Source organism: Thunnus maccoyii, chromosome 7 (genome assembly GCF_910596095.1).
Source record: "Thunnus maccoyii chromosome 7, fThuMac1.1, whole genome shotgun sequence".
Classification (NCBI taxonomy): domain Eukaryota; kingdom Metazoa; phylum Chordata; class Actinopteri; order Scombriformes; family Scombridae; genus Thunnus; species Thunnus maccoyii.
Window position 1 is genome coordinate 25,663,450 of NC_056539.1, and position 26,104 is coordinate 25,689,553.

The following is a 26,104-nucleotide window of genomic DNA, read 5'->3' on the forward strand; positions in this document are numbered from 1 at the left end:
CTGGTGTTTTTGGATGGGAAGGAGAATGGACAGGGGAACATGAAGCGGGAAAGAGATAGAGGGGGACTGGAGCATTTGAGATCTTGAGTCTGCATCCCCTACGGAAGCCTCATCTAATTGCTCTTTTGTTGGATGGGCACTTGAGATCCCTGTGTGACTGGGGCTGAAAACCCCAGATTCTCCTTTGTTCTTCTCTAAATGCTTACTGGTTTAAAAAAAACATCAGCTTTTGTCTCATTTAGAAAATTTCACTCCAATTAGAGAGCAGCATAACAGCCTGACTTTGGCTAAATACTGATTATCATTGTTGGGCTGATTCCCCTTGTGGAGATGTGGGTGGGCGTGGTGCATTAGTGGATGTGAGCGGAGAACTGGGGTGCAGAAATCCGGCCCTTGTAGACCTCCAACAATAATTAATGTTTCAAAGCTGCCAAAAAATGCAGAATGAAGGGATTTACTGCCTCGATGAATGGCAGAAGGACAGAATGAGGGATGGAGGAGGAAGGGTTAATAGTCTCGGGGGTTGTTTTAATGAGCTGATATCTCATTTGTTGAGAATGAAAAGAGAAAAAAAATTGCTTTACGATGTTTTAGAGCTCTTATAACTTATCAAACTATTCAATATTAGGGATGAAAGAGATCTCAATTAGCGACATATGTTGCTACTATAAGGTCATTTGCACATTCAGCTGATTTCTCAGTTAGGTTAGCCATGAAAGTATGAAATATTTCCATAAAATTTGATTTTCATTTTAATCAAAGCTAATAGAATAAATTAAGTTTGATTGTGAGAACTTGTATTCTCATTGTACGCCTACCCTAAATTAGCATATATGGTAGTATGGTGGCTTAATAGTCAGTTTTTTTTTTGTTGTTTTTTTTTTCCGAAGTCAGAAATTTCCTCTGCTCTGAGCAAAAAACCACCATTTTGTCCACTTAATTCCCAGCTATTTAAGATATTTCCTCCTATTCAAAAACTGATTCCAGCAACTGTGAAACCCATTCTCAGTCCACTGGGGGTCACAGAAATAGGTCGGAGCACTGGATTGATTGCTGTGTGAGCATACTGTATGATCATAGTGGGAACATGAGCTTAATGTTATAACAGCTGGTCAATTGTGATGACAAAACATGAATTGAATTTCCCATTCACTCAAATCTCATTAATAATGGTATAATGTGCACATTACAAAGGCCTGGCCATCGCTGACTGACAAGCTTATTGGACCATAATGGTTTTTTCTAGCCGTAGGCCAGGAGGCTATTGTTGGATAATAGCACAGCTCAGTACATTTTCTCAATTACTAAACTATTGGTTACTTTCTGCTCAAACATCACTGTTGAGGCTAGTGTAGAACCTGCATGTTCAAAAGTCAGATATAGTTATTATTACTGAGTCAAAAACACACTAATTTTAATCAGTCAGGTGGGAGTACAAACACTCTAAAGGCCAACCACATGCAAACATGTGCACACACATACAAACCACACACACACAACATGCAGGGCTTAAATGACAAGCAGAGACGGAGAAGCAAGGAGGGAGAAGCAGCAAAGACAACACAGCGAGAAAGTCAAGAGTACTCACCGATAGGAATGACTATTCCCAGAACAGCTACCGTGATGTTGTTACCTATGAGGTAGTGATCACTTGCAGCTGAGATGAACAGAAAGAGAGGTAAAAAGAAAAAGAGAAACAAAATCTAAGCAAAATGTTCTCTTCCAAAAAACACCCTCCCCAAAGGCCTTGCTGGAGGAAAAACAAAAGTTTGCTGCAGCAGAGAAGCATCATGCTGGGGGGAAAAAAAACAACATATTTGCATAATATAATGGCAGGAAATCCATCTGATTTCACTTTGGACTGTTTTTTTTTTTCAACTGCATGTGTAAATGAAATGCGGATGAATCATACCGTATAAATACAATGAGATGCTTTTTAATACAAGAGGAGGAAAATGCAATTCCAGAAAGCAATGCATCAGAATTTGTACTAATACTGTTCAAAAACTAATTTGGATTTAAGGAGCAATACATCATTCACAGGAGGTTTAAAACGTGTTGCGTGACCTTGAAGGTGAACTCACTATACTGAAATATTGTTGCATCAGTTTGTTTGTCAAGTCTTTCATATATTTTAGCCACTCTGTTGTGCAGAATACAGTATCTAATAAGGTGTAAAAATATCTAGACATGCTTTGAATCCTCAGTCTCCACTCTCCTTCAACTCTAACCCCAACAGGTTGGTGTGGAGCTTTGACATTAATCCTGCTCCCAACCCTCCTATTAGCAGCAGGCCAACCATTAGCCAAAGTGTGATCAGATGGCAATAATGAAGTCTAGTGAGGAAGATTAGCAGAAGAGATCACAGTGCTGGCCCCCGCATACTGTTACGCAGGCTTGTACTAAAAAAGAGACTCCGTGAGGGCACAGTTGGGATGTGACAGATGGGACATAGAATTAAGACACCAATCATTAAGAGAATAAACCGCCTTCAGTAAATGCAAACACAACACATGTATACTGTAGAGAAAGAGACTTCCATAAAGAGACACAGCAGGTGATACGACTTCAGGCCAAGCAGTGAAGCGTCTGAGTCAGCAGAATTAAATCTGGCTTTTCTTAAAGTATGAGTGACGTCGAATGGGTCCTAAGGCTCTAAAAGACGGATTAATAGAATCTTATTAAAGCAGCAGTTATGAAAGGAGCAGTACTGGAAAGTAAAGGCAGAGAAAGAGAGAAACAGAGAGAAAAAATGCAGAAGAGCTCGGAAAAAAAAAATCTCAATTTCATTAAGGCTATTATTGTCGGAGGGATTTTAAATTATACCTCTATGAAAATGTCATTATTTTTATTTGGCCCCATTGCATACCATATGACACAAAATGTCATACAGAATCATTGTGTGTAGTATACTTTATACAGTAAATAAACACGCTTCTTAAATATACATGGTGTAAATATACATGTTTTGAGTTGATCGTCTGTCTATATATAAACTACTTGCCCTGGATCTTAATATTAACACATGCTGTGTATTGAAGGGCTGAAACTGACGGTTATGTTCATCATCGATTAATCTGTTGATTATATTTTCGATTATCGATTAGTGATTTGGTCTTTAAAATGTAAGGAAATGGTGAAAAATGTTGATCACTGTTTCCCAAAGCTGTCTGACCAGCAGTCTACAACCCAAAGACATTCAGTTTGCTATCATAGAGGACAAAAGAAATCAGAAAATATTCATATTTAAGAATATTTAAGAGGAGAGAATTAACATTTTTCTTTCAAAATGACTGAAAATGATTATCAAAATAGTTGACAATTCATTTTCTGTTGACCGACCAAACAATTAGTTGACTATTTGTTGCATCTCTAGTACACTGTCAGTAATCTACTGAAGGTTTTCTATGCTCTGAAAGTTATTTCAAACAATTCTAATTTCAGAGTTTTTTACTTTCCAAATTCATCGCCATCAATATTAATCTCATAGCACAATGTGCAGTATACAGCAAACAGCATTTTTAAAAAGTTTCTCCAGTTTAATTGAAAGATTGATGAATAATTACTGGCATAAAGAGTGGAAGGTTCAAATTTCTAAGAGCATAGATGCATTTGAGCTTTGTGTACCAGCTGCTGTTTATCTTCTTTTTTTTCCCCCCTCCCTCCACAAGCCAGCCACAGCGCAGCACATGTGTAACAGCTGATGCCGGTAAACTTGACAGTGTGCATTGAGTTGAAAATTATAACACATGGCCCGTGGGTTCAGAAACACGTCTTGCTCATGCCCCCATTTTCTCATCCGTGTCTGCTCCACCTCTCATCTGGAGCACTTGTGGTGTGGTGAGGATGCTGACAACTTCTGAGACGAGAGGAAACATGTTCTTGCTTCTTAGCAGCTCTGAAAAATCCAAGGCCCCCCCCCAAAAAGTGATGAGACTAGCTGGAGCAGCCTTTCGCTCTAATTCCCAGAAAATCACTTTCTTTCTTGCCTCTTTTCCATCCCGTCTTTTCTTATCCTAGTAAATGCTGTTTTTCCTCCCAACAGTGTGTCACTTTTTAACTCCCACCCTCCCCGTTCAAGTGCTTGACTGTCATGTTCCTTTTTGTGCTTTGTTCGTTCTTGTTCCTCTATAGCCTCTTTATCGTCTCTCTTACCTCTTCTTTAGTTTTACGCCTTGCTCTTTTTCCTCATTCATTTCCCTATCCTCCCCATGTCCTTTATTCTTCCGTCTCCTCCGACTTTCACACACACTCAACTCTAACTTTCATCATCCTTCCTGTGTAAACGAATGAGCAAAACAAATCGCGCATCCGCATTTCTAGAAACTGCTTTCCAATAACACAAAAACTTCAAAAATGTCTAAAATGGTACACTTACAAGAATTAGAACTGTTATCTATATATTCCAATGAGGAACAAATAGCAGCCTCAGCTGTGTGACAGTTACCACTATCTCTTGTTTACGTCTTTATGAAGCAAACTCAACTCAACTTTATTTATAAAACACTTTACACACAACAAAGTTGGCGGGAGGAAGAGAATTTCATAATTTTGGGGCAGCAATAGTGAAAAAAATTCAAAGAGAAAGCTGAAGTCTCTGATTTCTGCAAGCATGTACTGCGCAGCACAGCAGCATATCAATTTTGCTTTGTGTCACTATCCAGGATTCTTCTCCACATACAAATACAATTTAAGTCTTAGCATGGTTTTGTGTTTCGTAAACCATTGTTACTGTTGTTATATCCTGCTGTCATTTTTTTTGTCTGGGCAACAAACTGTAAAGTGGTATTTTTCTGGCGCACCAGTAAAGCTTGATTGGTGCGAGTGCGAAGAACGCTGCCAGTTTTAAGAGAGCGCCAGTGAGTGAAAGAGATGAGGAGAGAGATGGAGGGAGAGACACAGAGAGAGAGAAAGACAAAGAGAATGAGAGAGGCTGTCAGAAAGTGAGGATGAGTGATGAAAGGTGGACGGTGAGAGTGGAGGGGACTGTCGTTTGTTAGCTCTGACAGCTCTGTTGCACGCTGCTCATGAGGGCCCGGCTGCGAGCAGACACAGATACACTTGAGAGTATGTATGACAGAGAAAAGCAGAGAGAGAGAAAGAGGATGCACAGCAGATAGACGGATGGTCACACAGAGAGACGAAGGGGAAGAGATGCCGGACAGAAGAGAGAAACTGATTTAAGTAGAGGTTTTGAGTTCCCTGCTGCTTTAATGGCAGTTTGTAGCGGCAGTGATGACAGTGGAGCATTTTACACACAGAACGACACACATACTGTACACTCACTCCTATGCACAAACCCTCCTCACCCTGATCCTTACCTCTGTGGGAGAGGTTGGCGTTGCTCTCTCTCTGAATACTGTTGGGGGCCACTGGGCCCAATAGAGGTGTGTGTGTGGATGTAGACCTTTGACTGGTGCTGCTGAAACTGGTCGTCTCTGTACTCGTGGCAACAGGGGTCCGAGGATGCTCGGTGGAGGTGCTCCTCGGGGTCTGAGAAGGTGGCTGTGGTGTCAGACGCCTGGCCGGGGGTCTGAGTGTGGTAGCAGCAGCGGCAGCAGCAGCAGCAACAGTAGTAGTGGTGGTGGTGGTTGTGGGTGGAGTCGTGGTGGTGGTTACAGTCGTGCTAGTGGTTGTTCTAGTGGTTGTGGTGGGGGATGTCATGGTGGTGGTGGTGGTTGTAGCTGCTGTCGTGGTTGTTCTGGGTCGAACTGCACGGGAGAAACAGAACAATAATTATTAGCGTTTGGATTTTGGAGTTTTTTTTCACTTCTTGTAGTATTTCTGCGTGTGCATCAATATACAGCATGTTGTAGTAATTGAATGGAAATGATGAAAATGGTCCCAACTCCCCAGAGTTTCAAATAAATCTGGGCGATATGATTCAAATAATTACTGGGAAAAATCTTGACACCTACATATATCACAATAAGGCAAATGAATACAAAATAATATATAATGTACTGTAAGGAAATTAAACTGATGTTCAAAGCAATGAACTATGTTCCGCTGTTACACGTCACAAAGACCACTTAAATAATTTTATTATGCTTGGAATAATTAATTTTGATAATAGAATTTTTACCACGATAACAAGATTTTATATCATCATGTGATTGCACTGAAAGTCAATCACAGATTAAAGTAAATTATCACCCAGTCCTAGTTTTTGTATTGAAATATGACTCAATAGCTAACATGGCTTATAAACCTCTGCTTTGTCTCAGAAGGGAACTGTAGATCAACTATCACTTTCACAACCATTTATAAAAAGTCATCTTTCTGACAGCTCCAACTCCGCCAACACTGATCATTTATTTGTGCATCAATATTGTATAGAACACACGCCACCACTGACATAACCTTTCTGTCGGTGATGTCAGACAAAAAGTCATTTGATAGAAAATGCTGCAAAACAGACAAGGCCTTACTCCAAACTAGACAGATACATAAAGCAGACAGCTGGAGAAACATAACATAAGGAGACATTTTATCAAGAAATATGTCCTGCATGAGGAAGCCCAAAAAATTCAGTGCACATGTACTCTCTGTGTGCATGTGAATGCGTGCTCAATGTCCATGTTCCCTCTCCTGTCCTTTCTCAGGGGGATTCTCTGAACGCTGGCCTACATACATCCTCATTTCTCTTTCTCTCTTTTCTTTGTGTCAGCTCCTTTTTCTTCACCTGTGCAAACATGTGATGCAAAACAGAGCGGGTCCATTAAGGATAACAATTTAACAAATGTTGTGACTGTAGAGGCATGGGGATAGGCTGACGGGTGAAATAAGGTCAGCAAAATAATGGAGGAGTGCTGGGAACACGGGTAAGCTAGGAGAATCCCTGATCCACCTTCTAAGATGCTGTTACTGTAAGCATGAGTATCAAATTCTCAAAATTTGAGTTGGCTTTTGAATCCACCGTAATTAATACAATAACTTTTTAATATTTTGTGTTGCTGACAACTGATGTTGCTGAATACATATAGATTTTTTTGGGGATAAAAGCTGCAATAGTCGATATGTTGTTTTATGTTGGTTTTTGGGGTAAATATGAATTCATGTATGAGTATAAAAGCTGATTGTGCATGAAAGCAGACTACATAAAATTCCACCCTAGCAATAGTGAAACTTTTACATTTGTATTGGTATTCAATATATACTTACAATTTCAAAAGGAATCAGCACTTTTCCACCAAATATTTTGGGGGAAAGCAGTACGGGAAGCTACAACTCTTGAAACCATTAAAGAAATGAACTAGTCTTGGTCTAGCTGTGATGAGGAAAGAACCTACATCATATTTTCAATGAATGACATGAAAGGCCATTATTTACATTATTATACCACACCAAAAAATGTACCTCTTCATATTGACTTCAACCTTTAATGGCACTGGAAATGTTTCCCATGGTCATCCATGTATAAGGTTGGAAACCCTCAATATACTGAATAGTTTAAAGGGGAACGTTTAAATATAGATATGTATAAATACTTAATAATGAGGTGGACTCCTTTTAGCAGTGTTGAGGGAGTGAAACCCCAGACCGGTTTAATATCCTTATGGCCTGGCGCTCCATTTCTCAGCATTTACATACATTGAAATGAAAGTTGTCCTGCATTTGACCCATCCTATACACTAGGAGGAGTGAGCAGCTGTAGTAGGCACCCGGGGAAGCAACTTGGGGTTCAGCGTCTTGCTCACTTCGACACATGGACAGGGGGAGGCGGGGAATCGAACCACCAACTCTGCGGTTAGTGGATGATCCGCTTTACCTCACGAGCCACAGCCGCCCATGTCAATGTGATTACAGCGATGTAGACTACATGTAACATTCCTCAGCATAATTCCTTTAATTAACTGTCAGGACAGCTGCCTTGCTCAGTCATTCTTAGCAGACAGGGAGATGAACCGCTCTGAAGGAGACAGGCCATGACCTACTGCTCCCAGGTTTGCAGATGACCTGAAAATGAACACTCATGTAAATAACACAGGCTCAGATTACCTTTGAGCCTGAAGAGGGAAAATTCCTCTACAGTGTGCTCCCGGATCATGTGATTTATTGGTTCAGAGTGTGACCGACTTACCCACGGCGCAGCGCCTCATATCTGGTCCCAGCTCCATGCCGTCAGGACAGGCACAGGTGTACTTGGGGGAGTGGTCTGTGATCTGAGGGGCCTTCAGACAGAGGTATTCACAGCCACCGTTAGGCAGGCTGCCCATGTTACAGGTGTCTGGGGCTTGAGGGACACACAGAAATAAAAGAGGGTTAAAATGGTTTAGAAAAATGTGATTTTCAAATAAAATAAATGATTCATTTGTTTTACATGTTCCAAAGCCTTGTATCTGCATAGAAAACTGTATTTAAAACCATAATTTATAAACCTTCAGTATTTACATGTATATATATTTGCTGCTTTCTCCAAATGTGCAAATTGAAATCCAATGTCAGGTTGATGAGCACAGAGGTTTACGAGTGGAAAAGAATATTAAGAATTGAAGACAGAGCCCCGGTTGTGGGTCTCGGTCAGCATCAAAAGCATCACAGTAATTGTGAAGTGAATTCAAGCTGGCACAGCATGTACTTTTTTTTTTTTTTTTTTTTTTTTTAAGAAAACCGCAAAGAAAAGTTGAAGGCTCTGTACAAAAGTGCAGCACAGAGCCTACATGACTTAGCAAAACATCTTAGTGAATGTTTTTGCTTTGTTTTCATTGTATTTTCTTCAGTGTGTTTTTGCTTATTGCACCTGATCTTTGACTAAATTTTTCATGTCAAAACTCTGGATTATCAAAATACTGCACCTCAAATATAGAAACAAAGCACAAGGTCTTGAATATTATCATGTCAGGGTCAAAACTGCTTGCAGTACTTTCTACAAGCTATTCATCTTAATTTTAAAATGTAGTGAACTGCAAAATAGCATATTTAAACCAACTTTAACAGTCTTTTTAAGATACCTGTTTCTTCTATGACCTATTTTCAGGTCCAATAAAGAGATGCTTGAGTCTAAACTTTCTTTTTTTAAAATCGCTACACTGCAATAAAACATTTACATGTAGTTCCCTAACCCAAGACTCCAAAAATATTGCTACTCTTGTCATGTGGGGAAGCACCAGAATTAGGTCAGGTCGTGGTCGATTCTGCCTCCTGACTTGTGCATAGTTTTAGAGAGCAGCACATCAGAGGAATCATCTGCCGTCAGGGGAAGAAGCAACATCACTCACATACACACAGTGAGATTTTAATAAGCTAGGAATACATTTGTGCTACTTATACAGTATCTCAGCATAACTGTTCATGTTATATGAACAGCTGTATAAATTAAATTCTCTGAAGCATCTTCAGTTCCTTGCTTTCTATATTAAGAAGCGATGGAACTCTATGCGTAAACACATGTTGTTGAAATGCCACACAGTTATAATACATTTAAATCTATGCTGAGGGGAAAAAAGGGGCAGATGGGTGAGAGAGGAAAAGGATAGGAGGACAGTAGAGAGGAACAGAAAAGGAGAGGAAAGGAGGTGGAAGGGAGGCGATAGGAGAAGAAATGAGAGAAGATGAGGACAGTGGAGGAAAAGAAGGTAAATGACAGGAGAGGTGCAATAGCTCCTAGTGTCCCTTCCTCTCCCTCCCTTTATATCTAGAGGAAGAACTAAAACATGGAACCTTGGCTTCAAAGCACAGCTGGATGGAAATAAATATATAAATATAAATAATAAATATAGCACGACAAAGAGAGGACAGAGAGGGAGACTCTTTTGAGGAAGTGTGCCGAAAAATGAAGGCACGTTGAACGGGGTAACAGAAGCATCTGTGTTTGAATGTGTGGGGGTGTATTGTGGCAACAAATCATTAAGTTTCCATTTAGGGTATGTATGTATAGATATTCACTGACAATGAGAATGATATGAAAAACAAGACTGAAACAATAAGATTGAGTTGACCTTGCAAATTGTGTGAGTCAAAGTTTCATTTCATTTAATATTGTAATACTGCTAATATCCTCACAGGGCAGATAGAGTTCATTCATTATGTCTTCATTTAGCCTGGTTGGGGCTGGTTGTTTTATGTCTTGCTTTTGTCGGCATTTTGGAGAAACATGCTTAATTCTGTGATATCTCTTTGAGCAGAACTCTTGATTTATTAATGAGAGAATGCAATTAGCTCCCTACTGGCACTCAGGCAAGAATGCTTTGAGCTCTGAGTGAGGGGAGAAAACAAAGCGTGAAAAAACAGACTCACACGTGCAAATTGCTACCACACATTGTCAAACGTTTAAGTACACGCACACACACACACACACATACGCGTACACACACAGGTATGTGTTCACACACCTGGGAATGCATCCATCCTGGGAAAAAAAGTAACAAACACGATATTTGACATGCACAGCACACCCATCAACCTAATCACTAAGGTTGTAGTCTCCTGGTCGATTAGCTGGTCGATATGCTCTTGTCCGACTAAATACTCTATGGTTAAATAATCTTCGTGTTACTTTCATAAGAAGTAAAGTGCTACACCAATAGCTTTCCAGGATTAATCCATTATTTCCTGCAGCGGGAGGGACAGACTAACAAATTACCTGTGAAAATGGGGGTGTATTCAAAACACCCCTGTCGTTTTCACAACTTTGAACTCACTCAACCTAATGGAGACTGTTAGGTCTAACTGTACTCAACGTTTACTGAGTGTTTACTGAACATACTGAACGTATAATTATCACAACAAGAATCCCCACCAGGCTAAAAAAATATTTTTTAATGCCAAAAATAACGCAGAATATCCATTCATTCGGAAATCAATAGCGTTTGGGAGTCTCTGTGGAAGGAAACTAGGAAACTATTGGTAGCGTAACTCCGTTTAGGAATAGGGCATTGCGTAATATGTTTGTGTAGCAGGTGGGAAAGAGTGAGTGCGGACTGAGACAAACTAAGTAGATGACATCATATGTTACTTACGTCAACACATAAATGACACAAGTAACCATTATAGGAGCATGAATGTACAGTATCTCTTTGTTTGGGACACAAACACGTGTAGACTGCTAAATAAAAATCCCTCCTGGGACAATGTAGACCATATCCTGAACACCCGCACAAGTGTTAACACTTATTCTGGCTGATTACACCTCTGCTCATGCTGCGACCACCTCATATGGGATCGATGGTAGCGATGGGAAAGATTCCCATGTCAATGAGTCATGGTTTAAAATGCTGTGCATTGACAAAATTACATTGTATCCATTAAAACTGTGTTTAACCATCTTGAATAATGGATTTTGGCTCATGTGAGGTGTCCATGTTTGCTCGGTTGCCCGGCAGTTCCATATTGTTAAGTGTCAAGTTGGATATATTGCAACTTCCAGAAAAATCCCAGTTGAAGTGAAGGTGAAAGTCGGAAATTTTTGGTAACTCTGTGTACCAGCGGGCCTTTTTCACAAAGAAGTTTTTGACAAGTCATAGTAAAAAGCACAGGTGTAAATAAAGAAGTTAATGATGATGAGTTTGCTGCTTCAGTTTCAGGGTCCTGGTTTTGTGCATGCTGGCTCACTGTCACACTGTCATGGCTTACTGGAACACTTGATTAGATCCATTGTTCCATTGTTGATGTTACTGGTAACACCTGTGCTTTTCCTACTCTGACAAGTGAAAATGTCTGCTGTAAAAAAGGCCTATAAAAATGATGGAGGTGTCCTGCCCTTACAGGTGAAAGAGAGCTAACAGAGGGAGTTATAAATCAAGCACAGCCTATATAACCACGTAGTCCTGAGAGGAGGTCCAATCAGACAAAAGAAGTCATAACACCTGCCTTGATGAATCATGGGTGTGTGGGACCTTTAAACAAATAAATATAGATATTTAGAAATAATCTTAAAAGGATCATTTCATATATATGTGTTTTTTTAATTTAGGGTTAGGGTAATAAAATGTCCCTTTGACAGTATAAGCAGTGCAATTGCAACCCCGGTAAAATTGTGAAATGTAAATCTTGGACTCTGACTGACGCTTTAGGTTTTGAGCCTTTAGTCCTTCACAGATTTTGGAAATCATACTATAACCTTAATACAATGGTGTGTCTTTACACTGATTACACACTGATCTTTCTACCCTCAAATACTCAAAACTGACCTGCCAACAAAAAAAAGCACCAAAAAATGTTCCTAAATATCAAACTGGCTGCGTATTAAAGCATCTCTCCAGCATGTCTTACCCTTGGGTTGCCTCTGTTCGTGGAACACCACCAGGTCCAGGGGGTTGTTGAGATGCTCTGCTACTTTTGCCACATCGTTCCCCGTCAGACGGTTGGCGCTGTAAATCGCTTCATCCTCCAAGTCTGTCCAATATATGCGATCCTGGACAGAAAGAGAGAAAGACAGTTGAAACAAAGACACATATATACATGCTGACCCCTTAACTCTTCACCCTCATTGATTCATAAACATGTTAGAAATAAAACAAATCGAATATAAAGCAGTATACATGCCAGTCACTCAGGCTGGCATACATAAGTGTCTAAACTATATCTAAATCTTATTTTCCAGGACACTTAACCTCACATTGAGGAAAGAGAAACATCTTCTAAATGAAGCTAACCACCTGCCCATTCTTATTATTGTCTGTAAGGTTCAAAAGTTGCCCATCTAGAGATCTACAGAGCAGCTTGACATTGACAAAGAAAGCAGTTTTTCATTCTGAATTATGTACAATATGCTTCCAGATCCCATGCATATCATTTGTAAATACGGTAACAGAAACTATGTAAAGCAACTCCCCTGGGAAACCCTGCAGTATATGTTTTTTGGTGATGAAACTCTGCAGTTTGTTGCAGAGGTGGCTGTTTGATCAAACCCATATACACTTAAATGTACCCGGTTTTGTTTGTGTGGGGATATTTTGCTACTGTAATCATCCTTTTTTTTTTTCATTGAAATATGATTATATTTAGGTTTGTGGATGTACAATAAATCTAGAGGATAGACTCATTTTTAGAAGATGTTTTATGCCTGGGGTAGCTTTAATTAAATCTTTAATTTGAGAAATGACAGGTTAGAAGGGCCCATTTAAAACATTATTTATTGAAGTAAGGTTAAAAGCATTGCATTTTAATCAAGGAGAGGTTTAAATAGACTGAATAAGTTATATCCTGACGGGGAGTGTGCTGCATTAAAGTCGAGACAAAATGAAAAATGCCTTTTTAACCCTTTTAGATCACATTCCCAGTAAAAAACAACAACCAAATCAATTTCTTTGTATTCTTATATCAAAATCCAATCATGTTTTGTCTTCCTGTAAAACCAAAATATGATGTGTGCTTATGTAGACTTGAGCCAACAAATTTCAACCAATAATATCATGACATCCACCCATCAATCAATCTTCAACTTTTAGCGGCACAGAGCTAAGATTCATTATGACACGCAAACTTTTCAACGTTCCAATCAAACTCCTCCCAACGTTATGTCCCGCCTGTCTAAATTAGATACTCTCTCAGAAGTTAGATGCTCTTGAAATGCTGTTTCATCTGGACTTTAACTGCATTCTCTGATACTTTCAGCATTCAACACTCAATCCTGCCAGTTGATCAATGCTGGCTGAGGAAATAATACTTCCAAACTAGTGCACAGTTATTGAGTCAGATCACCATATGGTTAGGATATTTTTTAGTTAAAATGCAGTACCCCTTGCAGTACTTGTATCATGAATAAAGTCCCAACTGAATTTGTAATCAAAGATACTGGGGTAAAAAATTCTCTCTGATATACAGTAGTAACAGGTCTACACTGCTCTGAAACACTGTGTGGTCATAAACTACCAAAGACTGGTATTTTCTGATGCATCTATCTATTTCTTAGTCATCCTAAGAGTACTCCCGATTTAACAAATTTAATTAGACAAAGAAGTTTGGCATCTTTTGGAGATTACAAAATAGTCAAAATAACTCCTCAGCCTCCTCAGTGCACAGTGGCAGACAAGTGTTTTTTACAGTAAAACACATATTAAGTCTGCAAAGAGGCTGTCCTCTTGAGAAAAAACATCAGCCCTGGTTGTTTGTCGTAAAAACTTAAAACACCAGTGGTTATGTTCAGTGGCAAAGCTGAAAATGTTGTGACACTTCTGCAAAGATGTGGAGAGGAAGTCATGATATGTGGCTGGATGTGCAATGTGCTCGACTTTAACCTTAACCAAGAAGTTTTAGTTGCTTAAAATGAACCATATCGTAACTATCTGGGTGGCATCGGATAACACTCATATGATACATAGTATGTGTTCCTGAGCCATCCATGCTGACTACTGGCCTGGTATACTTACTTACGGTTACTGTTTCTCTCTATTGTAAAACTTCAATGTGTAAAGTGCTGTAGAGTAAAAAAAAAAAAACATAATGAAGATATGTTGTTCCTGTCTCCATTAGTTTCTCCTATTCAACCTGTAAAAATAAGGAATAAATACTTCAAGCCCTGACATGTAAAGTAATTCTCTCATCTCTCTCTCCCTTAACAGCTCCTCACAAATTCTCTTTAGTGATACTACAGGATGACGGCACTCGGTTTCCACGGCAACCTAAGACTTCTCCGTCGACGCGGGCGCACATCAATTAAGCAAAACACAGAAAATGACAGCAACAGACGCTGAGATCACAGGACGAAAGGTTAAAAAAAAAAAAAAAAAAGAAAGAACAAAGACAATCCAAGAAGGTGAGTGTGAGACAGAGAGATGAAACAAGTCACTATGGCTCATATATGCATTTCTTATTAGGCTGAGTTTGTGTTTACAGTTTTATGGTCTTCTTATAGGTCAGAAACCTGCAGGGGTCCAACCACAGATGTGTCTGTGCATATTTAAGTAAGTATCTGTGTGTATATCTGTGTGTGGTTCAGTTACTGCTGTAATCCATGCTCTCCATTTGTACTGGGCTAGTGGACTTAACCTTTCTCTCACCTTCTTCTTTTCTATCTTTCACTGAGCTCTCTATCTTTCCATCTCCCCCTCACTCAGATTCAGATAACCTTTACTTATATGACAGTAGTGCAGAAACAATGAAAGACAAATATCAGCCATGTTGATGAGACAATACTCAAATCTATCATTTCACCTTTGTCTTTGTCTTTCTGTCTCTGTGAATGTCTTTCTCAGGCTCAGTCAGCCTGTTTTTTTTCTCTTTCAATTTCCCCGCTGTCAGTCTCTGCATCGGTCACCTTTTCTCACCTTGAAAGCGACAAACAGCAGCGCAGACCCCAGCAGGTCAATACTCTTCATTGTGGGATTGAGGTGAATCTTTCATGTGTCAAAGGATGGGCCAGAACTTCTATACACAAAACACACAGATGCTCTCCTGAACACATGACATTGCATCACATCAGTCGGAGCTCTGTCTGCTGTTGTCAAGGGGAATGAGAGCTCATCTAAATGGATGTGAAGTCTTTTTTAGGGTCAAGGGGAGAAAAGCCCTTGATGATTTTTATCATGATTCTGTCCCAGAAGAACCTTCTGACAAATACTGGGGCCTTTTAACTGACACATTTGCTTGATTAGCTTCGGGTGCCTCCTGCATACTTAGATGTCATGCTAGAAAACAAATACAAATGGAAGCTCAAACAAAACCAACCCATTGAACTTTTGAAGCCTTTGATATTTTGTGTTTGATTTGTACTGCTTGTTGCATCAACCCAAGTTATAAAAAATGTATGTAGCCTTGGTGTTAAATCTTTATAGGAATCAAATGATGTTAGGATGCATTTTTCTGTTAATCTCCACTAAGCTGCAAAAAGAGTATTAAAGCTCTTTCACATGCATGGTACACCCACACAGGTGTTCCCAGTTTAGTTGATTAGACCTCTTCTCAGGATTGTGGGTGTTTACAGACATTATTTGATTGACACGTCCCTCACTATTCCGTTAAAGCCGTGGTCACGCATGCTCTGTTGCTCTGTCTCTACAAATATCTAATTTAATGGTCATTCACTTAGAATGATCCCAGTGTGAATAATGACTTCAAAGGATGTGTCCTGTTTCAGTGCGAGCACTGACTTTGACATACTAATTTTCACTGTTTACAGTCTATGATGACTTGGTTAAATATTTCAGTACTTATTATTAATATTAACTTATTATTATCTCAGTCCTACCTGTGACTTTATGTCCTTTTTTTTGGAGCTTAATGCCAGGAAATCTTGTTGGACTGAAGGAAAATATAGCTGACTCCCAAATCCATACTACACACTAATTCAAAGCAGGTTTTCAGTATGTGGTGTAGTGTGGTGTCCTCACTGGAAAAGTGACATCATTGAGCATACTCAAAACAGCCAGTATGCATACTAAAAGCCCATTCTAGGCTCAAGTCTTATGCTGCATCCAAAATCCATGCTACCTACTAATAATATACTTTTTTAACAAGTAATCACTGTTTTTGCAGTTATTATACATCAAATGAAGCCTACCACACATCTCATACCAAACAGAAACATGTTTACTTTTATTTTACTCAGGGAGTTTTCACTGAGAGGAACACGCTGATCACATTCACACAGTTACACACATTCACACCTGAAAGCTCCACTGGAGCAGTTGGGATTAAGGGCCTTGCTGGAGGGCAACTCTGTGGTGGTAATGAAGGAGGGGCAATCCCTGTTCTTTTACTTTCCCCACCCAGATTTATCTCGCCTGTCTGGGGATTCAAGCGGCAACCTTCCGGTCACAAGCTCGCATCTCTAACCCCACCACTGCCCCACAATATAATCTGCAACCTCATACAACCGGCAAATTTGAAAATCAATTTTTTTCCTGCTTTTCCCTTATCCGTTTTTCTTCTTATTTTCATGAGCAGCCTGTACGCTACCAGGCATGTAATCCTTCTACATGTACAGTTTTTCCCTTGACCGTATCTGCTGCACATTGCATTCTTTTCGTCTGCATACTGTCTATTTGAGTATACTTCATTTTGTCACTTTTCCAAAGTGAACACTCTACATACTCAAAGCCTGCCTAGAATTAGAAAGTAGTATGATTTGGGACACAGTGACAGTTTGATTGATGGTGCAAGTATTGCATAATTTTCATAGTAAAAAATGTAAAAAACTATTAAGTATGTGGATTTCTTTTATACGAATGGCAAAAACAGAATAGTATTAAGATAAGTATATAGTATATACTGCACACAATAACTATATAGTATGGAATTGGGACACAGCACATATTTTAACTTTTCTTGCAGGGTATGTGTAGGTTGGAGGTCTGAGCAGACACAGACCTCCTGGATGTAAAGATCATTTAAAATCTGTTTACTCCGGTGCTGAGTTCATGGCAAAAGGACAAATCTGTGCCTTAGTGCCTTTATATTCTTTCTTCCTGTCAGTGTTTATTTCCATTGTCTATTTCTCCACCATCATCCTCTCTGCTTCTTTTTCCCCAAACTCATCTCATCTTCTCCTCTATCCCCTGTAGTCAAACAAAAGAGAGGATGAGAAGTAATTCAATGACACTAAAGCAAGAGAAAGAGAAAACATTACTCTCTGCATGCCTTCACCATCTACACTTCCTCAGGGCTTGGTGTCCAGGCAGGGGGTGGACACAGACTGGAAGGGTTTGTATGTCTATGTGTGTGTTTGCGTGTGTTTGGAGGTGGCGTGTTCAGACTTTCAAATAGGAGCCCTATATCTTTCCTCCGCACTGTTAAGACACATCAGTGTATTGATGTGAAGTTTGTAGATCATTTGCCCATGTGGAGTGACTATTTAATGGGTTTCAGCGACAGCACTGATGGGCTATGTATGCCATAATTCAAATTTTAGTTGTTTTGTGAGAACATTGGCCAAAACTGGGACGAGTAAAAATAAAACATTTTGGTCCCCACAAATGTCCTTTTTCACAATTATTATTATTTTTGTGATTATCTCAGCTCCCCATTTAACTTCAAGATATTATGCATGGATGAAAGGTACATTTGATTTCAAACTGAGCCCCAAAACTCTAAACTTTAATACCGAACAGATATATATCCTTATATCTAAGGACCGTCAGATCCCTCCCCTGCAGAAATGCAAAGCTGGCAAACCTCAGTTTACAATGACCTATAACTCAAGTCTGAGTCTGTATACATTTACTAAATTATTTTTTCATCTTTACCATGACATACAACCAAACCTCACCAAAAATAATATTTCTTCTAAAATGCATTATATATGATTTGCTGCAGCGATCTTGGTGGTTTTATAATCCCAGTCAGTATTAGTCAGTCAGAGGTGGTAAAGAGATGCATTCATCAACATCTCTATTTCAGTAAACATTGCCCTATTATCTGGTGTAAAGTATTGTTCCTAAACTGGACTAAACTGGACCTGGTAGGCAGTTTAACACAGACTCACACCCAGAGTGATTCCTTGAAGCTCATTTACCAGATTTAATTGAATGAACAAAAAGGTTCAGCGTTTTTGTTCACAACTGAACCAGGCAACTCTGAAGAAACAAACTTCCCATTATCGGTCTGTTGGGAACGGGACAACCCGCTGCCCTGCTAAAAGATTTTTAATTTGGTTCGTATCATAACCAGAACAGAACAAAGACCAGAAGAGCCGAGGGCTATTAATCTCCAGGGATGAACTTTCACTGCCGCCTGAAACGTTGGGTTTTCTTCGTCTCTCTCACACATGCACACACATCCGCACACACAGCTGGACATGATGGATGTCCCCTTTTCCCTTTGCTTCTCATCCTCACAGTGTGTGCAGCAAAGAGAGGAATGGAGAAAGCACTTCCTACTGATCACATTTCACCTCTCTCTTTCTCCCCCCCCCCCCCCCTCATCCTCGCTCTGCTCTCGTCGGGTTTTCTTTTCCATCTTCCACACCATCTATACTTGATGGGCTATAACAGACTAACTCACTCCTGCCTCAATAAATACACCCAAATTTGTTTCATCGATTGCTGTATTCTGCTGTGACTCTACAGTCGTCAGCCCTTGAAAATATAATTGCTTCTCTGGGTTTATTCTGCGACTGTACTTTTAAAATATCTCCATCTGTCGTTTCTTTTCAGTCTCATCCCAGTCATCCCAGTCTTACAAACTCTTTCCTATTAAACCTTGTAAATGTACAGTCGAGATTACAGGTACCCCTTAATGACATGCAGTATTTATTAAGCATTTATTTAGTCCACCATCACTTAAAGAAGATAGCCAAAGTTTAGTCAAAAGGAACACTATAACAGCGTAGAAAAACTAATGTCCTATGCTTAAATTTGGTGCACAGAAAATCTAAAAATACACAGCCTAGATGGGAATCTACAAACCACCCATGAGACATAGATACGGGAAGAAAGATCTATTTTTCTGTGCATATCTCAGGTACCTTTGGAGGTCAAATAAGGACATTAGCATCTAGTTTACCAAGTCTAAGAGTGGGAAAATAGAAAAATATATGTGTACTGTATTTGAAAGGTTATCAGTCCTCATTTTCTTTCTTAATATAGTACTCATTTTTATTTATGCTGTTTAAGCGAGATGGTTTGAGATTGATTTTATACACTTGCCAAAATTGGTTGTATTTATTAGATTAGATTTTTATTAGCCTGATATTTTCTTGAATTATGATACTTTTTTATCTAGCTGAATGAGTAGTATTTTTAATATATACATTTTATAGGGCAAAAACATTAGTGTTGGCCTTGTATATTTCAACAGCTAAAATGCCAGACTGTGATTGATTGCTTGTGGAAACTTCTAATATCCACGACTGACTATTCAACTGCTTAAGAGAACCCTTATTAATAAAGAACAGATTATATTTTGCAAGAGCGAGGCAAGAGTATGTGTGACTTGCTTTTCACAACATGCCAGCATAAATTCAGTGCAGCATAAAGGCAACAACTACCTTGAAGGTAGGAAATCAATCTAAAAATGTCTGGTATGCTCTGCTAAATAGGAAACGCTGAAGAAGTAGAATACAAAAGCTATCTTACATAAGCATAGTTTACTTTATGAAAAGACGTTTTAGTGCTTGTACAAAGTATATTGAGAGACTTAAAGCTTTCCGATAACGCTGATATCACTGATGGTTTCACTGATACTTGGGCTGTATTGTAATCTCAATCCTCCCGTACCTCAAAGACAGTGAGAGCGAAGGGGTGTCCCAGGTGATGATGGGAGGACAGCAACACTTTGCGGTTGTCTCCATTCAAATCCACGCTCGATAGCAGGTGCAGCTTGGAGTCCACCCAGTACAGACGCCTGTTGGACAAGTCTGAGAATATGGAAGTGGAAGAAAGAGAGAACAAAACCAAGGAGAAAAGGAAAAAAAAAGGCACAAGAGGGAGACGAATGGAGAGAGAGAGGTCATTCCAAGAGAAAAGGCCTAGGGTGAGAGGTATATGAATGTAATGGCCCAGTAGCTACACCATCAATCTTCTTTGACATGACGGCTGAGGCCCTTGCGCTGAGAAAACACAGATGTGATTGTAATATTGCCGGTTGACTTCTTTGCTGGGGAAAATATATGTGCCCTTGAGCAAATTGATTAGTCTTGCTGGACTTGTTTTAAAGCGAAACTTCACTGTTTTACAATTCTATCTCCGTGTGTTTGTCCTAAATACTGTTTACTTCAGGACTGCACTATTCCTGTCTCCTTGCTATGTGGATATTGTAGTGCCTTGGTAAGCTTGAAAATGTAGAGAATCCACTGCTTTTGACAGCAAAGGACAAAATCCCAGTATGACATTGCTTTTTTTGGTTCTAGTTTAAACATAAAGAAGAATGAGTAAGCAATTCAAGACATTCCTCTCAAATGTAACCCTTACCCTAACCAATATACTACATGCATTTCTATAAAGTAATTTTATATGCATTAAATCAAATGATATGAATCTTTAAGTGAAAAAGAAAGAATAATGTTGACATTTATTTAATTTGTAAACTAAATACATTATTTGGATGTTTTTGACTGGTTGCCAGTTTCCACCACTTTTCACCCCGGGGTGAAGTGAACATAACTAAGCAGAAAAAAATTATTTTCTTGGCCGACACTGGATAAATTTGAAAGTATAAATTCAGGAACCATTTCAGAATGGCACAATAATGGCAATAACCACACTGTGATTTCCCTTCAATTTTAATTAGGAAGTCCAAAAATATCTACTTTACAAGCAGAAGTTCAATCACATGCAGAGCTGCAATGATTAGTTGATTCATCGATTCCTTGCCAACAATTAAACTGATGGCCAACTCCCTTGATAATCGATTAATTGTTCTGAGTCATTTTTTAAAGAAAAAATGTCAAAATTCACTTGTTCCAGCTTCTCAAATGTGAATAGTTTCTTTAGTCTTCTATGATAGTAAACTGCATATCTTTGGGTTATGGACTGTTGTTCAGGATCAAAGAAGATGTTTGATTATATCACCTTGGGCTTTGAGATTTTTCATTTTTCACCATTTTCTGACATTTTATGGACCAACAACTGATCCAATTAATCGAGAAAATAATTGTCAGATAAACGGAAAATAAAATAATTGTTAGTTGCAGCCCTAATCACATGCTATGAGGTCAGCCCAGTAAACTGAAAAAGGAACTGCGATATTTTCATGCCAAAGAAAAAGAGACAAATCACAGAGTCATTTTCATCCCCAACTTCACCTCTCCTGACTCACAATCACATGCTCTGTTCACTGCTCTGTATGAAATCAATGACCAAGGGAAAATAATCCACCTCCTTTCCCACAGCAGTGCGGCGCAGGTCTGGCCAACTCTTTCATTCCCCTTACTCTAAAAAATAATTTGTTTTCATACAGATGTAGCGACACCTCAATTCCACAGAGTGTGGCAACTATGTGCCTCTCTTTCTCCGCAGGCAAGGGCAGCTGAGAGAAATTGGCTGGTGCCGCGGAGGGAGTTGAAAGGGATGATGGGAGGTATCGATGGAACAGAGTGTCTGGCTTATTAATTCGAAGCCCCTTATTCGCTGGCTTGATTGATGAGAGCCAGACACAAATTGAGCTATAACAATAAGAGCTACTCAGGGGTTGCAGCACCCACACACTGTTTTCTACTTTCAACTCTTGCTGTTTGTCTCTCTTTGTTTCTTTCCCTCTCTCCATATCTGTAGTTGTCTCTTTCTTTGTGTTGAATTTACTCCAACCACTTTCTTCTCTCTCTCCAAAAGCATAATCAGCATTATAACTTTGTTTTTAAAACTTCTTTCAGGGATGATTTTCCTGTCCTGTATCACCTATAATATAATTTTCTCCCTCTCAAACGAGCCTTTCATGTTCAAAGTAACACATTTTCTGTCTTTCCTTACCCAGGGTTATTCCATTGGGCCACTCGATGTGTTCAGACACCAGAACCTGTCGATCCACCCCGTTCATCCCAGCCTTCTCAATTTTGGCCTGACCTCCCCAGTCTGACCAGTACATAAACCTGTGGAAAGATAACCCGAAAAGTTAGATACAGTATGAACATTTCCAAATTCAGTAAAAGAAGAGCTTTAAAGAGCCCCTGTTCTCACTATTTGGCTTATCTGGAGCCAAGACAAACTTTCTGACTGAATCTACTGTACTCTTTCTCACAATGTCAAACTCTGTCTGCATCTCATTTCCTCTCCAAAATCAAATAGTTTTTACTTGTGAAACAGGCCTTGAAGACACTGCAGGCAAGTAGATACTGTGCAAAACAGCAAGTTCTAGAGACTCAGACCACTTTTAAATGTGTGCATGTGTGTGTGTACCCATGAGAAACCTATGAATGCTTGGCTTCATTTGCATGTATTTGATGCTTTTTAGAGTTGCGAAAAGAGTCCTTTGGGGAACTCAAGACATCCAAGACAAAAGGGAAACAGGCATATAGAGCAGACTAGAGTCATATAAATTCTGCATATAATTGTTCAGCTGTTAACAGATAGAAGTAGTACTGCAAATTGTTTTGTTGTGGTGTAGTTAAAAGGTTTTAGGCGTCCATTTGGAGAAAATATTGTTTCTCTGTAATTACATTGACTTTTCCCCTATTCAGAGCATGTTCAGCTTCCATCCCTGCTATTCTCTCAACCTCCCACTCCCTCTCTCTGTTCCCTGCTCCTCCACTGTTGTGCAAAAAAATCTTTCAGATAGGCCAGTAGATCTTCAGGTCCTCCACAACATATAATTATTTGAAAATAGTTAAAATACCCCAAAAAGTCAAAGATCAAACAATCAAGAAATACACTGAAACAGACAGAGTTCAATGTAATTATAGATATACTGTGTGTCAAGTGCAATACAAGTAAAACAAGGGCTGGTTCATGAAGCAGACACCTAAAACTGAATGACAAAGCACTTTCATATCCACTGCAGCCAAATTCTAGGGCATTTCAATCATAAGATCATATGCTGACAAAGGCTTTACTCCCTTACACTCCTCACTACCATATAAATCTCACATTTGCAGACATGTTATTTCCTTCTTGTTTTTTTCTTATAATGCTCATGCCTACAACGTGCTATCTTGTTTTTCCCCAGATATCTGGTCTTGTGCTGGCAGTTTAACCCACCACATCTTGTTGTTTTCCTCAGACATCAAAGGCTTTTTTCTGGCACTTTTACCCACTACTTCTACAACTTGGACTTACTGCATATCACATGAGTCTTCACTTCATGATCTGAGTAATCTCTTCATGCTCTGCTGTAGTACACACACACATTTCTATCTGTATTTGCTAGATACTTTCAAAAGAAAGCTTAAAAACTATCTCTTTACCCAAGCATTTAAGTAGCTTTGCACTTGCTCTCTGCTGCGCTTTTAAAATGTGACATTTTAATTTATTTTATACATTCTATGCCTTAACTTGTTCTTATCATATTTTATTCCTTGATTATTATACAATCTATGTATTTTAGTTTCACTTTATCAAGTGGGTTTTTACTGTTTTTCTACATGCTTTTATGTTCTTTTATGTCATTTTCATGTAATTTTTGTTGTAAAACACTTTGAGCTGCATTTCTTGTATGAAAGATGCTATACAAATAAAGTTATTATTATTATTACACATACACTTCTATCTGTAGCACACACACACACTTTATTATGATCAACAAGCTGTAGTACAAAATATACTGTGTCGAACAAAGAAAAATACACTACACCATCCTTTCCTGCCCTTTTGCTCAACTCCTTTGCCATCCTCTCACACTCTCATCTATCCGTCCCAAACTCCCTACACTCTCCAAAATCTCCACCCTCAATTCAATCTTCTCCCACTCACCCTTGGTGTGGATCCACTGCGATGGCCCGCGGCTCGCTCAGCTCGGTAGCTATCAGCACTTTCCTCTTCCGGCCGTCTCCCGTGGCGACGGAGATGCTCTTGTTGCCCGAGTCGGTCCAGTAGATGTTCTTGTGGACCCAGTCAACGGCCAGGCCCTCGGGGGAGTGGAGAGAGTCGATGAGTGTCACCTGCTGCGAAGAGTCACTCGCCTTGTTGATGTAAGCGCTGGCAGATCGAAGAAAAGAGGCGTGTCAGTCAGTTCTACATGCTGAATTGTAATTTTGAAATACGCAATCGTTTAGGAGCAGGCAGAAAAGAGGAGACAGGATACTAAATCACAAAAGCCTCACTTGCTGGATTTGTTATTCTGATCTTCTTTTCTTGTGGAGAAAGATTTGTGGTATTCCTTATGGTAGATAATGCTATGTCAGGGGCACCCAAACCTGACACCTCTATAACAACCTCAGCCCTCCCACCAAACAGCCTATCACAGGGCGAATGAGTCTGTCTCCTTCTATCAGCAACAAAACAACTAGCCTCTTTCTCTGTTTTTGTCACTCTCCCCCTCTGCGTCTGTCTTTTCAATCTCTTTTCATCTTCCTCTTGCCTCCTTCGTGCTTTCTGTCCATTCCTCTCTACCTGTTTTCGCTCCTCTCTTTTGCCTTCCTCCCTGAACTCCTTCAATAGTGACACATCTTCAGACAAAAGCACATTATTCTCCTCTTTACATGAGGGCTATAAAACAAGACAAAACAAGACGTCCTGGTTAAAAGGTTGGGAAAGGAAATATCCCAATTTATAGACCATCTCACATGTTAGCAAAGTGTACAAGACAAAACATATGGATGGGAAGAACATCTTAATTTAAAGGAGAAGGCTAGCGTGAGGGATAAATGAGCCTAGGACTTGGGAGCAGATTGTGTTGTTAATTGGGTGTGTTACTATTTGCCACCACAGACACCTTCATCTACAGTGGGGTGCGGGGGGTGGGGTGTTAGTGTGCTTCTGTCGTGCGATACATAATCAAAGGCTTCTCTCTCGTGTCCCAGGGTTTATAACATGGATCCAACACTTGTCTCTCACTCAGTGGGCATATTTAAATGAGTTCTGGACTTGGTTAAAATCCCTCATGTTGCTAGTGCAACTGTGTTGTATTAAGGAATTGTAGATCACAGACGGCACTGTGATGAAAATGATAATTTCCACAAATTCAATCTGAAACATACCGCTCTGTTGCAGCACGTATTTTTTTATAACCTCCATTCTATAATATTCCCTGTCTAATATAATAAGACTAACTACATCTCAGTGCTGACATATCACGCACAAAACATTGCAATCACTCCAATATTTGACTTAACTAATACATACTTTCACACACTATTGATTTTATTAATAAAAGTGGTATTTTTTAGTAAAAAATAGAGTGTGATGAACAGGCTTGGAGGATTGAGTAAAAGGAAGGCTAGAATAAGGAATGAGACAGAGACAGATGAGCCCAAGATCACTGAGCAGATTGCATCTTTAATTGGTTGTATTATTGTTTGTAACAGACATCTCCATCATGTGAAGAGGTTAATAAGTCATCGACCCGTAGCATGCTAATCACTGTGAATTAGCTTGGAAAACCACAGCGTCACGGTGAAGGCCGAGGAGGAGGAATCACTTTTAAATTCGCTTCTATTTTCCATTTGATTAAAAAAAAAAAAGCTCCTTATCAGAGGAAAAACCACTTTGCTGGAAAGTCAAATGCCTGGGCAGGAAGTGTGATCAATCATGTCATTATCATTAACATTCAATACATTTTGCTCTCTAAAACAACTGCAAACAGTGGAAGAAAAATGCATACTTGAAACACTACAGTGTATGTGAGAAGCCAAGTA

General features: G+C 39.4%; 1 protein-coding gene across 4 annotated transcripts in view; it reads right to left on the reverse strand.

Annotated features, from left to right (window-relative positions):
- The window catches only part of lrp8 (low density lipoprotein receptor-related protein 8, apolipoprotein e receptor), a 181,778-nt gene that overhangs the window by 9,462 nt on the left and 146,212 nt on the right, over nt 1-26,104 (reverse strand). For all 4 annotated transcript variants that reach the window (XM_042416147.1, XM_042416144.1, XM_042416143.1 and 1 more), the window contains exons 11-17: nt 24,222-24,446; nt 22,287-22,405; nt 20,097-20,236; nt 12,214-12,355; nt 8,084-8,236; nt 5,322-5,711; nt 1,589-1,657 (exon numbers count right to left, since the gene is read on the reverse strand). In XM_042416147.1, the coding sequence (XP_042272081.1) occupies nt 1,589-1,657; nt 5,322-5,711; nt 8,084-8,236; nt 12,214-12,355; nt 20,097-20,236; nt 22,287-22,405; nt 24,222-24,446 (1,238 nt within the window). The remainder of the gene's footprint in view (nt 1-1,588; nt 1,658-5,321; nt 5,712-8,083; nt 8,237-12,213; nt 12,356-20,096; nt 20,237-22,286; nt 22,406-24,221; nt 24,447-26,104) is intronic.